General features: G+C 31.1%; 2 protein-coding genes across 4 annotated transcripts; one reads left to right on the top strand and one right to left on the bottom strand.

The window, feature by feature from the left end:
- Window positions 1–3,220: 3,220 nt before the first annotated feature.
- On the bottom strand, window positions 3,221–5,424 carry LOC105802499 (F-box protein At5g39250). The gene is made up of 2 exons (XM_012634179.2): window positions 5,198–5,424; window positions 3,221–4,305 (listed from the first exon to the last, which is right to left on the bottom strand). Exon 2 carries the CDS (start codon window positions 4,196–4,198, stop codon window positions 3,449–3,451), a length of 750 nt encoding a protein of 249 aa, XP_012489633.1. The 5' UTR covers window positions 4,199–4,305; window positions 5,198–5,424; the 3' UTR covers window positions 3,221–3,448.
- A 110-nt stretch (window positions 5,425–5,534) lies between these two features.
- On the top strand, window positions 5,535–8,455 carry LOC105802500 (transcription factor HHO6). Of its 3 annotated transcripts, XR_001136196.2 has the most exons (6): window positions 5,535–5,665; window positions 5,773–5,840; window positions 6,719–6,866; window positions 6,966–6,998; window positions 7,750–7,826; window positions 7,910–8,455. XR_001136196.2 is itself a non-coding variant. In XM_052623997.1 (2 exons), exons 1-2 carry the CDS (start codon window positions 7,779–7,781, stop codon window positions 8,204–8,206), a joined length of 345 nt encoding a protein of 114 aa, XP_052479957.1. In that variant the 5' UTR covers window positions 7,007–7,778; the 3' UTR covers window positions 8,207–8,432. The 3 variants fall into 3 exon arrangements, 1 of the variants encoding a protein (XP_052479957.1); XR_001136195.2 differs by having other exon boundaries at window positions 5,612–5,840; XM_052623997.1 differs by lacking the exons at window positions 5,535–5,665; window positions 5,773–5,840; window positions 6,719–6,866; window positions 6,966–6,998 and having other exon boundaries at window positions 7,007–7,826; window positions 7,910–8,432.
- Window positions 8,456–14,365: the final 5,910 nt, after the last annotated feature.

The raw sequence follows: 14,365 nt of genomic DNA, 5'->3' as shown, positions 1-14,365 counted from the left end.
TATTAAATAAGTGATCAAGACAGTAAGCCTAAAGCTTTAGTTCCATTGTAATGTAAGGTATGCAAAGTATTCTGAAATGAAGTTGCTATGCCCTACCTATCTATTTTCCTATAATAATTACACTCTGAAAGCTTCGTAATAAATCCTAGTTTATGAAAGAGATGAATATTAGGAAATAACAGGAACACATGCTGCATTCATCAAATGTCCATATTAACAAAACCAAAGGCCAGAATTCAAACCTCTAACATGTTGAATCAATCAATCAAGCAATGAAAATGAAGAATTTTACTTTTTATAACTTAACAGGCGCTTTAGAGATTCGTACAATCTCTTTCCCTGTAACATTGGATCATAGATAGAAAAATGCAAGAGATCAACAGTCTGTTTTCCTCCATCTGTTTCATGTTGAAGATTCATACCATCTCTTTCATTGGGCTTTGGCTTGAGTGATAGAATATACCTAAATGACCAAAGAGCTTGTACTGCTTGCCATGTCACCATATAATAATATAATCACACATGCATAACAAGACGAAATTAAAACATTTAATTCCATTATCATGAATCTCTCAAAATCTTTATAATATATATGAGCTAGAGTTATCAATCTAATCAAAATTTATATAAATATAATCAATAAGTTTTTGTATTGTTGCTAATTGAGTTTTAGTTCAATTGGGGTTCGAGTGCCTTTAAATTCGTTTTGTCCTCTAATTTAAAGGTTGAAGAGAAGTTAAAAGTAATTCTAGACCTTGTATTAAAAAAAAAGAGACTAAGATTTTAAATTTTTGAGTACTTAAATTCGAGTCCCAATATATACAATTGTTATGTATGAGTTTTGACCGATTATTTTAAACGAATTATAAAATTAAAAAATGGGTTGGGCTCGACTCGTACCTTAAATATTAGAACCCAACCCTAATTCATGTTTCGAAGAAGATTAATTTAGGTAAACTACACTAGTAATCACTCAACTATTGGTAAGTTTATTCTTTAGCTATTCAATTATCTTTTTTCTTTTGTCATTGACCATTAAATAGCTGATGGAAAGATGCAGTTTTAAATAGGCATAATAACAACTTTAACCCTCTAACATTTATAATTATGCCAATTTAATCTTAATTTAAAAAAAATTAACCCTTAAAATTTATCCAATGTACAACATAACTAAAATTTCAGTGGTTTTATCTTACCAATTTAGATTGAATGAAATAGTGATTATTTTGAATGATAAGTTCACATTTCTGTGGTGGAAATGAGTTGGGAGAAAGTAGGACCATTAATTGCCTCTCATGATACAGAAGATTAATTAGTTTTTTTGTTTCTTCTGGGCAAATAACAATATTATTCAAAGCAAGAGCGATACAGGGCGGTCACCAAACTTTCGATAATGTATAGCTCAGAACTTATCCTTTTAAAAAATATTTAGTTATGCTTAAGAATTTTTTGAAAATGATAAATTCATGTAATTGGCTAATCGGTTACCCCATAAACGAACGTAGGATGCTAGGATGGTACTTGGCCTGTTATATGATACTAGATGACTTTCCTTTAAGTATTCTAAATTTACTAAACCCTAAACCACAACTCATTTTTGAGACAGCCTAGGTGTTTAGAGCAATAGTTGATCTTACAACTTCCACTTCCACCATAGCTTGTGCTGCAAATGGCAGCTAAATTTTGGCATCAGCTTCTTATGGTGCTTGTGTTCCAGCCTTTTGTAGCCATGTCTAGGCCAGTGAAAGGAGACATTGGTAATGGTGGTAATAAAGTGAAGCAATTGCTACCAAGTTGTAATGGCAGTGAGGGAAGACATGGCGTGTTTCACTTGGTTGAAAACTATTCCTTCTCGAATGGGATAACCTCCGGTTGTCCTTCATATTGCGATCAACAAGTGAGAGATGCCATAGATGCGGCATTTGAAACATGACAGCCTGCTCTTTCTGGATTATTTTCCCACATTGGGATGGAACCAACTAGACCTCCAATCAGGAGCCATGCATGAAATAGGACATGCTCTGGGCGGCCTCGGTCATAGTCGAAATCCAGATGCAGTCATGTATTACAGGCTTGATTGTGGAAGGAACAAAAGGAACCTTAGCCAAGATCACATTACAGGCTTACAGACTTTATATGCTTGGCTACCATGACCTTGCGCCAGTTCAGTGAAACCTATACATTCAGCTTTGTAAAGTATATATATATATGCGTAAAGTAATCTGAAATGAAGTTGCTATGCCCTATCTATTCTCCTGTAATAGCAATACATTTGAATTAACTCCTGCTAAAGAAGATAGAACCACTGAACCAGATAAATGATAAGAGTCAAGGCTTCAAATAAGTTGTTGGTCAAATTTTAAGGTTGAGCTCTCGATAATTTTGAGGTGACAAATTTAAGTTTCATTTTGTTAATGTTAAGGCTGAGGTTTTGAGAAATTTTAGATGTCAAATTTAAATCTCATTTATTGTTGAATTACTTATAATGATTTATTGTAAAATATAATCAAACTTGACTCCCTGTAGTAATTAATAAAAATAATCATGCTGATATATCTCAGGGGTTAGCGGTCACTTTTGCTTTGGATCACTTAATTAAATATTTAATTTCATTTAGATGAAACTAATTAGGGATAATAAAATACTTACTTTTATACCTTATCAAATATTTTAAGATATATTTTATTTTTAAAGAAGGCCATTTTGGTATCTATCATAATGTTAAAATATAAAATAACAAGACATGTGTATTAATTGTAGGATGACACATGTCAGAATTTGTTATATTATTTTATTGAGGTAACTCAAAGGATCTAAAGTAGTAAGTATATTGCACTACTAAAATAAATGTTGATTTGAATCTTAAATACGATATTGTTAGAAAAAACAACTTTGAATTTCGAAGAAAAATTACCTTGAAAATATTCAAAGTCGTCTTCTTTGCAGGAGTTGCTGTTTTCCTTGGTTGGGTGCTTCTTGACAAAACCCCAAAGTTATCTATTTTCTGGGACTTTATTTTTGTTAAATCAAATTCACCCATACACCATTTTTGAATTAAAATAACTCTGCTATTGAAGTAGCATATAAATAATTCATGTATGATTTTAGTATACATATCTAATATAAAATAAAGAAGATATATACAAAAACCGTGCATATTTGTTGATTAAGAATAAAACAAAGCGTTTATGTACGAACTTATGAACATGCAAGAAAATGATGTCACCTGAGCCAGGAATGGAAGGGGGTTTGAATTATTTCCAATAAAAAATATAACTTCCAATCATCTTTTAAATACAATTCACATGCAATACTCACACCTGTCCAAGAAATATAGCTTAAAACCCATATGCAATACTCAACCTATCCACAATTGAGGCACAGTTTATTATCATTACATCTCTAGTTCTTCCCCGTGCCTGGTCCTGGCTACTAAGCTTTCCACCATTCATTTCCAATCAAGCATGTCTAACAGCCACAATACCTCTTCCTGGGAATTGGCAGCATCACAAAAGTCCATCTCAATGCCGAAAACATCAATGACACCATTGCTTCTGTCTTCCATGAAAAGCAAGGAGATCCATGCCCGGATTCCTGATATAAAGGGATAATAGGGAGAGAAGACGAGGTAGTCGAAAGCTAGAGCCCTGGAAGCTGTACGATCTATGTAATCAAACATCGATTTATTAATTATGCAAGCAACCTTGTTCGAGTCCTTCCGCCCCACAAGCACTGAAACACTCACAGTCTGGCTCCAAGGAATGGTGAACCTTGGGTCAACAGGTAAGATCATCTTGTACTCGGGGCCTTGAAGATGAAACTTAAGCATGTCGCAGATTCCAGCAGGTGGGATCTTGATTCCTCTTTGGAGGACAGGACCAGGGACAACTTCGGAGAAAATCAATTTATCTTCAGTCCAAATGTCAATGAAGAATTCCAAATCATCAAAGGAAAGTCTTGGAGGGAGAAGCGTTCGCTGATGCTTCCGTTTGTAAAACGTTTGATATAGTTTATAGTAGGTTACAGTAGGAGGATTGGGTCGTTTGCAAATGGAAGGCCATCTCTTTGCACATACACATTTCCAAAAGTAATCATCTTTAGCTATGTGTCTCCATTGCTTACAGACCACCATACAAGCTGCAAGGTCTACACCATCTAAAAAAGGAAAAACAACCTTCAAAACTTCTTCTAATGACATTTTCGTAGTGCAAAATGGCCATCAGAAACAAGACAATAATTTGCTGCAGCAAAGCGGAATCATTTATAGCAGCACCAGGTGTAAAAGAACTAAAAGCTGATGGCTTCCTGCAAAAGCAACAAAATTAAGTTTTCGATGTCAAAGTATCCATGGATCAATATTAAGCACAAAACAAGAATGTCACAGATACATTTGTGCGGCAAGATGTCCATAGAAACATCAAAAGGTACATTCAACAGAAAAGACTATACAAAGGGTATTCTAACTGCCTATGAAGCTAAAACATTCTTTCAGGCAACAGAGTTTGTCCTAAACAAGTCGATGTAAAAAGATAGGAAACGGCAAATTTTCTCTTCCCCAAGTTAGCTACTACCATACTGTGATCGGGTCAATAACCTCTAAATACAAATACAATTTGTACAATGTCAACTTACATCGACACCAAAACATAAATCTATGATTACCAAGCTTAAATCTGACTCACGTACCTTCCCTTACCAATCTGTCAGATATAGATCATGATACACAAAGGCACACACACATAATGTGACTTTAAAGCGTTCAACTTACAGGATTAACATTTCAACAGCCAATTCGACACCGAGCGCGATTATTGAACTCCATATAATACCTTTCTAGCTTTACAATTCACATAAGTAAAACGCGAAAGCACGTATAATTAGGAGCTCAAAATTTCCGCGTACAACCCAGTTTTACCTCAAACAACTAGAACAAAGCCCAAATTCATAATATACAACCCTAAAAATAGCACCCAGAAAAAAAGATCATAACTTTGACTAAATATAAAAATTGAAACAAACCCAGAAAAAGAAACCCCTACAGTTATATCATATGTAAAAAAAAAAAACGAACTTTCTAACACACATGAAAAATTCACAAAAAGAAATGGAGAAAGAACAAACCACAGATCGAGAGAAAAAAGCAAAAAAGCTAGTAGGAGATTCGCAACAAATAGAAGTAGTAAGAGTTATTATTCACCTGATTTCACGGTGGAACTTTGAGGGAAAGTTTTCAGGGGATCTGATTTTTGGTCTGTTTTAATATTATCGTTCAGGCGTCGAAAGCAAAGAAACGACAAGCGGAAGGTTAGAGAAGAAGAAAGGGAGAAGAAATAATTAAATGGGAAGAGAGAGGCTGAGGCTGCCGATTAGACAATAATTATTGCCAATACGTATGTTGACAACTCTTATTTTAACTAAACTGCAATAAATTATAACATTGAATTTTGAAAATATTTAAATAGACATTGAATTATGAAGATTTTGGAAATAGAATACTATGTAAATTTGTATAAAAATAGATAAAAAAGAAAATTAACACCATGTTTGGTAATACACCCCTAATCGATGGGCCCCACTTAATCCCCCTTAATCCTTTGTTTGGTTGGTTCTATTGTCATTGTGTCCCAAATCTGTTTCTTGCCTAATACACTCGGTCCCGTAACAGGTATTCCCCCTATCCAGCGCCGATTAGAGAATCCTTACCCATTTCTTATTTTCGTTTCCTTTTTCTGCCCTCATAGATTTCTGCTTCTTCTTCCATCGGTATTGCAGATCTGTCCTCATTTCTTCTGCTTTCATGACAAATCCTCAACATTGTTTTCATCGGAGGCCGATTTCAGGTATGAATCTTTGCTTCAACATTGTCTTCGGCTTTCTCTGTTTTAATTTTTCTCTCCTTTAGATTTTTCAACATTGTCTTCAACATTGTCCCCTTATTTGTCTCTCCTTTAGATTTTCCTCTCTTTTTTTTACTTAATTCAGATATTTAATTTTCTTTCTCATGATACCATTGTTGACGTAGCTTTAATTTTAGTATTTCTTGTAGTTTTTCTCTCTTAGAAATTGAAACAGAGAGTTTAGGATTTTGAGAGGTTTGGATTCTGGTGGAAGAGTTGATGTCAGGTTGTTCTGCTGTTTGGTTCTGTGTTTTTGCTTCAATAAGGTAGAGAAGAAAATGGTGATAATTGCTGTTGAGTGAGAATATCAGATGAAAATTGGAATAAGAAAGAACTTTTAATCCTAACAGGATTTGTAGTTTTATATCTGTAATTCAACACTCGTTTTTCGGTATCAATTCATGGCAGAGTGTTAACTGGTGCAAAATTGTTGCTTTAGATGTTTATGTTTCTTTACTTTGTTATGCAAAGTTCTCATTTTTTTTGTTTGAAGTTTCAAATTGTCTGCATCTCTTTAAGTTTGTGAGTTTAGAAGATGGCAGCAGCTTTAGATTCTTTTGTTGACAGTCACTAAAATGCTTGGTTTTGAGGTTAGCAAAATTACATTATGTTATTGTTTAGCTATGCGATCTTTTTTTCAGCGTCTAGACTTGCAACTTTTATTTCTTTTCCTGAAGTATTCATGGCTGGCCTTTTTTTTGGTATATCTCCGGATACGAGTTTGAAGATGTCTCAAAAACTTGCAAATAGGAGTGATGAAAGAAGTAACATATGACTTTCATGCTTGGAAGCCTAGCTTAGTTATAAATTGTGTAATGCAGATATGATTTCCCCTGGGCACCCACAAGGTTTATCCCATTTTATGGTGGTGTTGATTACCATGATTACCATCATTATGTTGGAGAACAAAGCCAGAGCAACTTTGCTTCAGTTTTTACTTATTGTGATTATATCTATGGCACCGACAAGGTAATCAAGCAATGCATGGTTACTTTTTTTTTTCTCTTTGATTTAGTGCTATCAGCTGATAGTTTAATTTGGTAACAAATTTATTTCTTGTGTGATTAGGGCTATCGATACGATAAGAAGGTCCTAAGGAAGGTAAGTTGCTCACTTCTCTTGTTTGTGTCCTTTGCTATTTGCCAAAAGCCATCATTTCAACTTTGGTTTAGCAAATGGGAAATCATGATTGTCTACAAAATATACTGTAATAGGATGTGAATGGGTTGATTGGTTTACACCGAGCTATTTCTAACTTGCTTCTAAGGATACTGATATATCTTTGGAGGACGATATGGATAAAAGTTAAAAATAGTTTACTCTTAAGCATTCGATGGTTACTTATAGAGCTTGACTGAAAGACAAGCATCATCCAGTTCAATCATCAAAAATTATTTTTCATGCTTACTATATACTTCACCTAGAGTCCATTTTGAACGCATGGCCTTGTGTTCTGTTCCTTAGTTATTGTAATGTAATCACACATCATGATTTCCAGAATGAGAGTTAGACATATACTTAGCTGGTTTCGAATTTGATTTTGCTGTTCTTGGATTGTTTATTATCCTGCTAGATTAGAATTAAGAAGTTTGGTCAATGGGAAGACTGGATTTGCACTTGATCTGATGGAAAATATAGATTAGAGTCCAACAAATGTTTTTCAATATGTGTTTGAATTATACATGTATAACTAGTTTTGTTTGAGACCATAGATGATAATATATTCGAAACTGGGATTCCATAGATCTGTTGGGAATTGAGATCATAGGATTGTATTGTTCTGCGACAATTTATTCATTGATCCTTTTAGTTTAAAGTTTCTGAGTCAAAAATCTTTGAAATTTTTTTGCAGTGGCTACTCCAAAGCAGATTAGGGAACTTATGCAAGTAGATGGCTTAACCAATGATGAAGTTAAGAGTCATTTGCAGGTGAGGGTTCTTTCTTGTTATTAATGGTTTTCTTTTCAAGTTTTGATATCGAGTATTGATGTAAGAACTTCATTGATTTCCAGAAATACCAGCTACACACACGAAGACTTCCAGCTACCACAACAACAACAACCCCTGCAAATCAATCAGGCCTTGTTTTGGGTGGTGGTCATGCATGGATGTGTCAAGATCAGTTTGGAGAATCCTTGAAAGGGAGCAGTTCGCAGTCGGGTTCCCCTCAAGGTCCTCTCCAGTTAGCCACAAACACCGGAGGGACCTCCACTACAGGGTGTGAGAGCATGGAAGATGATGAAGATGCAAAATCCGAGTGCTATAGTTGGAAAAGCCATGTTCAGAAACCCAAAAAAAACAATGTATAGAGTTTACCCACCATGAATTTTGCAGATAAAAAAAAAAAGAAAGAAAGGATACATGGGAGGAAATCATTTATCTTATACAACCACTGTATTTATACATATAAAAGGAGAAGGATCTTGAGAATTGAGAGAGACATGTAAAATTTTTGCAGGATTTAGCTTTCCTTGGATATCGGATTCATGTTTTTGTTTTATTGCACAACTAGTAAAGAATTCCTGTTATCATCAATTTGGACACTTTGGCTGGAGAAATTTTCATTTCTGAATTGAAGGACTGCAATTATTGTTTATAGTGGCAATTAGTTAGAAGATGAAGGGCATGTTGATGGTAACCAAGATGAGAACAAACATTTGTCAACATTAATTATTTAATATTAATTATTTCAAATTATATTTTATAGTATCATATATTATGATTTTAATAAATTCATATAAGAATATTGATTATTAAGAATTTTATTAAATTATATATTTTAATTATAATATATTTAATAATAATTATGTTAAATTATCTTTTATAGTATCATATATTATGATTTGAGTAAATTCATATAAGAATATTGATTATTAAGAATTTTATTAAATTATATATTTTAATTATAATATATTTAATAATAATTATGTTTAAATATGATTAAATTATTTATTATTGATATTAATAATCTTATTAAATTTTAAATAACAATAACAATAATCATTTACCCAAACAAATTAATGCTAAGGGTATTCTAGTCATTTTAGTTTTTTCCATTATGCTATTACACCTCTATTCCATTTAACCAAACACAAGAATACTATTACGCCTCTATTCCATTACATTCAACCAAACAATTGATTTGCTATTACGCCTCTGTTCCATTACGCCTCTATTCCAATACAGCGAACCAAACGTGCCCTAAAATTCAACCTTATGTGATGCAATGGTTAATGATTTTTATTATCCTAGATGTGTCACATTAATTGTTCGAGTTTTTCTTAATTCATAAAAAAATCAAAATTAAGAATATTATAATTGCCAATACCTACGTTGACAACTCTTATTTTAACTAAACTGCAATAAATTATAACATTGAATTTTGAAAATATTTAAATAGACATAAATTAATAAAATGTAAAGATTTTACATGTTAACGTGGGGAAATAGAATACTATGTAAATTTGTATAAAAATAGATCAAAAAGAAAATTAAAATTCAACCTCATGCAATGGTTAATGATTTTTACTATCTTAGATGTGGCTTGAATACTTGTTCGAGTAATTCATAAAAAAAAATCAAAATTAAGAATATTATAATTGCCGGATTAGACTTTATGGCACTCTTCCACCAAGAGGCCCAATCATATAGGCTCTTTGGACCGTCTGCTAAACCTGAGGCTTTGGGCTGACATTTTAAACTAAAGTCCCACACAATTGGATCCTTGATAGACTTGGTTATTTTATTAATTTTGAATTCACATTTTATAATTTGTTTATGTACGGAATAAAATTATATTGTTTTATTTTCATAATTTTAATCTTACTAATATAATATTTTATATTATTTTATATATTTTTGGATAAAAATTAAACATAATATTTAGAATATTTTCAATTTTAAAGAAAATAAATATAATTTGTTTTTAATATATTTTCAATAATAAAATCAAATTTTTTATTTTCAATATTAATGCTAAATTTCTTGAAATTTTTTTGTTATGATTATTAAACACATTTAAAAATTAAATTTTAATAAAATAAAAAAAATTAATGGTTTGTTAAACACTCCTTTAAACAATGATGGATATAATATGATAAAGCAACCCAAACAAATAAAATACGACGTGAGATGGAAAAAACATCAACGCTGCATAAATAGCGAATATGTTAAAATTAGATCTACCCAAGAATCAACTTGGATTGCAGCTCGAAATTTACTGAATTTTTTGCTTAAGCGTTTTCGCTCGATTTATGGTATTAATTTTTTTTTAAAAGATATTTTTATATTAGTATTTATATATCTTATAATTAAATTTAAATAAAAAAATAATTATTAAATAAAAATTCAAACCATGTTCAGAAATGGTAGGGAGTCGAGTATATACATATTTTAATCATTCAAATTTGGATCTTGATCAACTTAAAATTATTATCCATCAAATATCTAAGGGATGATGACAAAATTTTCAATATGATACCCTACTTTTAATTTTCCCGATTTGGTATTTAACTTTTTTTCCGTCTAACCTTTCAATACCCGGGCCAATGAATAAATGCCTGTGACAGGGTGGGCCAAGTCTAAATTGGTAATTGAGTGAAAAGGAAGGCTTGCAAATAAATTATCGTTTTCTTTTCGAGAGATTTTTTTTTTTTCATTGGTACAAGTTATGGGGATTACCTACTTGCAAAGTAACCAAATGATTACAAGAGAGAGAAAAATATATGAATCCCAGGGCAGAAAATAAACCCACTTCTTAGATATTATAATAGCTTAAACGGTTCAGGCAGAGATTCGAATCCATTATCAAAGATGGATCATTGATCTGACTTATCATCATGAGAACAAAACTCCCTCTCAACAACAAGCTTGGATAGAATGAAAATATATGGATGAAATCAAGAGAGAGAAAAAGAAAGAAGAGTTTTTTCTTTTTTTGCGAGAAAAGAGTATTTAGGGAATTTTATGCAAGTCCTTCTATTTTGATTGTTCAGTTTTTTTCTTTAGCCTACAGTGTCACATGGCATCCATTTGTTGGCCCACATGTCAAAAAGGGATAGAAATTAACCTTGTCAACCGGAGGTAAGCACAAGTACCACATTAACATTTTTGTTAAAATATAGGGAGATTTTTGTCTTTATCCCAATATCTGAATTAGCAAAAATCTAATTTTGTAAATTTTAACCATATCTCAAATATTTGAATCCATAAAAATCTAAATTTACTAAAATTCTTTTTTTAATATATAAAAAATCAAACAAAATTAGTTTTAAATAACATCTACTCGTAATTAGAAATAATAATTTTAAACCCAGTAAAATATACCTAAAATCATAAAACTATTAGTAAGTTTATGTTTTGATCACTTAACTTTAAAAACTTATAAAATGGTCACCGAACTATTTGAAAGTTTTCATTTAAGTTATTGAATTATTCTAAAGTTTTTATTTAAGTCGTTGGGTTGTTAGTTTTTTTTAAAGTCCGGCTAGTGAGCTCCAAGTAACAATTCAATGATTTGTACGATGGATTGATAGTTATTGACAAGTAGAAAAACATACTTTAGATCCAAGTCGATTTGACGGTTAGTGTTAGAGATAAGAGAATAAAATTGTTTAGATTTTAGTTAGCAAATTCATGACATTCAAAGTTGTTTCATGAAAAAATATTGAATTGTAGAAGAGAAGGAAAATGAAAACTTTTAATTGGTGCCGACGGTATAAACAAAAAATCATAACCATTACAAACAACTTAAGCAATACAAAGACAGTTTTGTAGCGTAAAAGCAATTATGAAAAATCAAATTTATTTCTTTGAAAATTTGGATTGGGTACTACGTAAAAAACATCACTTTAAATTAAGGTATAAAGTAATGGCTTTTACATTTTAAAAATAAAAAATAATGCCATTTAAGAATCAAACATATTGATATTAGACATAATTTTATTTGGGAATTACTTGAGAATTGTCTATTGAATTAAAATATGTGTCTACTCAAAGTTAGTTAATTGATTTATTCCCCAAAACATTGGGCTGAAACAGATTTGAGAGCTTGAAAAGCTTAATTGGAGTATGTTTTGGACGACATCTACATGGCTTAATTTGATCTAACTAAATTACATAATGTATAAATGTTGATGATTAATTTTTTAGAATAAAGATTAAATTGGAAACAATGTAGAAATATTGAGGTTAAAGTTGTTGTTATGCCAAATTTAAAAGTTACGTCATTTTTCTCCGTTAACCATTTAATAGTTGGTGGTAAAAAAACATAATCAAATGATAATTTTATAACTTTTTATAATTGAATAATCAAAAATAAAATTTACTAATAGAGCATCAACTAAATAAAGTGGAGGACAAGTGGGAGGGTCCATGGTTTTATATTCTAAGAGTGCGTCCAAAATGTTCATTAATTTGCTCTGCAGGACGTTGTTCCTGGTTCCCAAACTAGCCCTTTATTATTATTATTATTATTATTTGAAATAAATTAACTGAAATTTATTATTAAAATCCAATAAAAAAAAGGCCTATTTAAGAGATTAAATTACCAATAAATGTCCAAAATGCTTTTAGGTGGAAGTGCTTTCTTCTGTACCAACATTAAAAGTGGTAATTTTTTTATTTTTTGATATCACCTATTAACGTGAAAATAAAATTTTTAGAACAGGTATTTATATAGACCCCAAATTTCATTTCTCTTATTTTCTTAAACGATGTGAAATATGAAATATAAATATATATAGACTCATAATCCATTTGCAGTTTGTTCTTAAACAATGTGGTAATTCTTCCATTAATTATCACACCTTTCAATCTTTCAAAAAAACTTTTCATCTTCTCGATCCTCTTTCGTTTTTTCCACTCTTCAACTTTCCAAAATGTAAATCGACACCACACATATCAAACTTGCACACTGCTTTGTCGATCTCTTTCCACTAGCCCCTCGACGTAATTAGGGCCCCTTTGTTCATATCTCTTTGTTCCCCATTTCCTGAGCCTTTTGTAGCCAACTTCGTTCTTAATTCTTTAGCCATGTTTGAAATTGCAGATCTGGAATCCCTTACTCAGCCATTGACAGTCTTTAATGAGAGCACAAATCTCCGATGCATCATCCCCTTTCTTTTGTAGCTTTTTGATAACTGGTAAAACATCTCCTTCTACCTCTACAATCATGACTCCCAAATCCAACCCCAATTGAAGCCCTTGGACACATGCAAGGGTCTCTGCTGCAAAAATCGAAGGTACCCTCTCGTTTAGAACAATCCTCGATGCCAAAACCTTTCCCTCCGAGTCCCTAATGACAATCTCAAAGGATCTGTTTGGGTAAATTTTGAGTGAAAGTATTAGAATGTAATTTATTAGAAATCAAATTATATTTTGTTTCTATACTAAAAAATTAAGATTGAATCTTAACTTAATTAGCATTAGTACTATTATCAGTGGAGTGACTAAAGCATATTATCCTTTTATTTAAATATTAAGAAGGAATATGGGTAATTGTCTTTGTTTGAAGTGGCCACCACAAGGTTGAATAATTTTCTTTGTCGGTTAGTTAATTTTTTACGCACGACTTTTGTGTGTTGTGATAGAAATCAAATTTGAGTACCATACTTCTATTAATTTAATTGTTAGCAGAGTTCCACGGTTCCTTGGCACTCCTAAAATTTTGAGAAATTATTATTTATTTTTTAAAATTTTATTTATCTTTTAAAGAAAAAAAAGTAAGCTCCTAAAATTTTAAAAAAATTATCATTATATTTTTTAATTTTTTTTGAAATTGTAATTAAAAAAACTCACTTAAAACATTTAAAAATTCTCATTAATTTCACAAAAATTTTAAAAATTTTAATAACCTCAAAACTTAGTCCAAAGATCCGCCACTGACTATGGGTAAGTTGTTTTTGGCTCTTAACTATGAAAGAAAAGTTACAAAATTACCACTTAACTATTTGAGTTTTTCTTTTTTGGTCACCAGTCATAAATGATTGATAGAAAATTAACATGATAGCTTTTAAAATTGACATAATAATAGCTTTAACCTTCAATATTTATAACTTGTGTCAATTTAGTCTTAATTATAAAAAGATTAACCTCAAAATTTACATATTGCGTAATTTGATCTCTCCTCTTTTCTTTTTTTTTTGCCTTTTTTTGTTTCCTTCCACCTAAAGAGCTAAAAGAAAAACAAATCTATCAAGTAAATTTGATAGGAAATATATCAAAAGGAAACATTTGAAAATTCAACATAATCATTTTTAACTTTTCTTATTCTTTTAAAATTAACCATCAACATTTTAAATAAAAAGTAAAATTAAAAAAACCAATTTATCGATGTGCAAATGTCGAGGGTTAATTTTTTTTTTAGAATCAAGACTAAATTAACATAATGTATAAATGTTGAAGGTTAATGTTACTATTATGCCAATTTTAAAAGCTGCTAAGTTATTTTTCGATTAGTAATTTAATGG

Source organism: Gossypium raimondii, chromosome 11 (assembly GCF_025698545.1).
Source record: "Gossypium raimondii isolate GPD5lz chromosome 11, ASM2569854v1, whole genome shotgun sequence".
NCBI classification, from domain to species: Eukaryota; Viridiplantae; Streptophyta; class Magnoliopsida; order Malvales; family Malvaceae; genus Gossypium; species Gossypium raimondii.
This window is presented reverse-complemented; position numbering and strand designations above follow the sequence as displayed.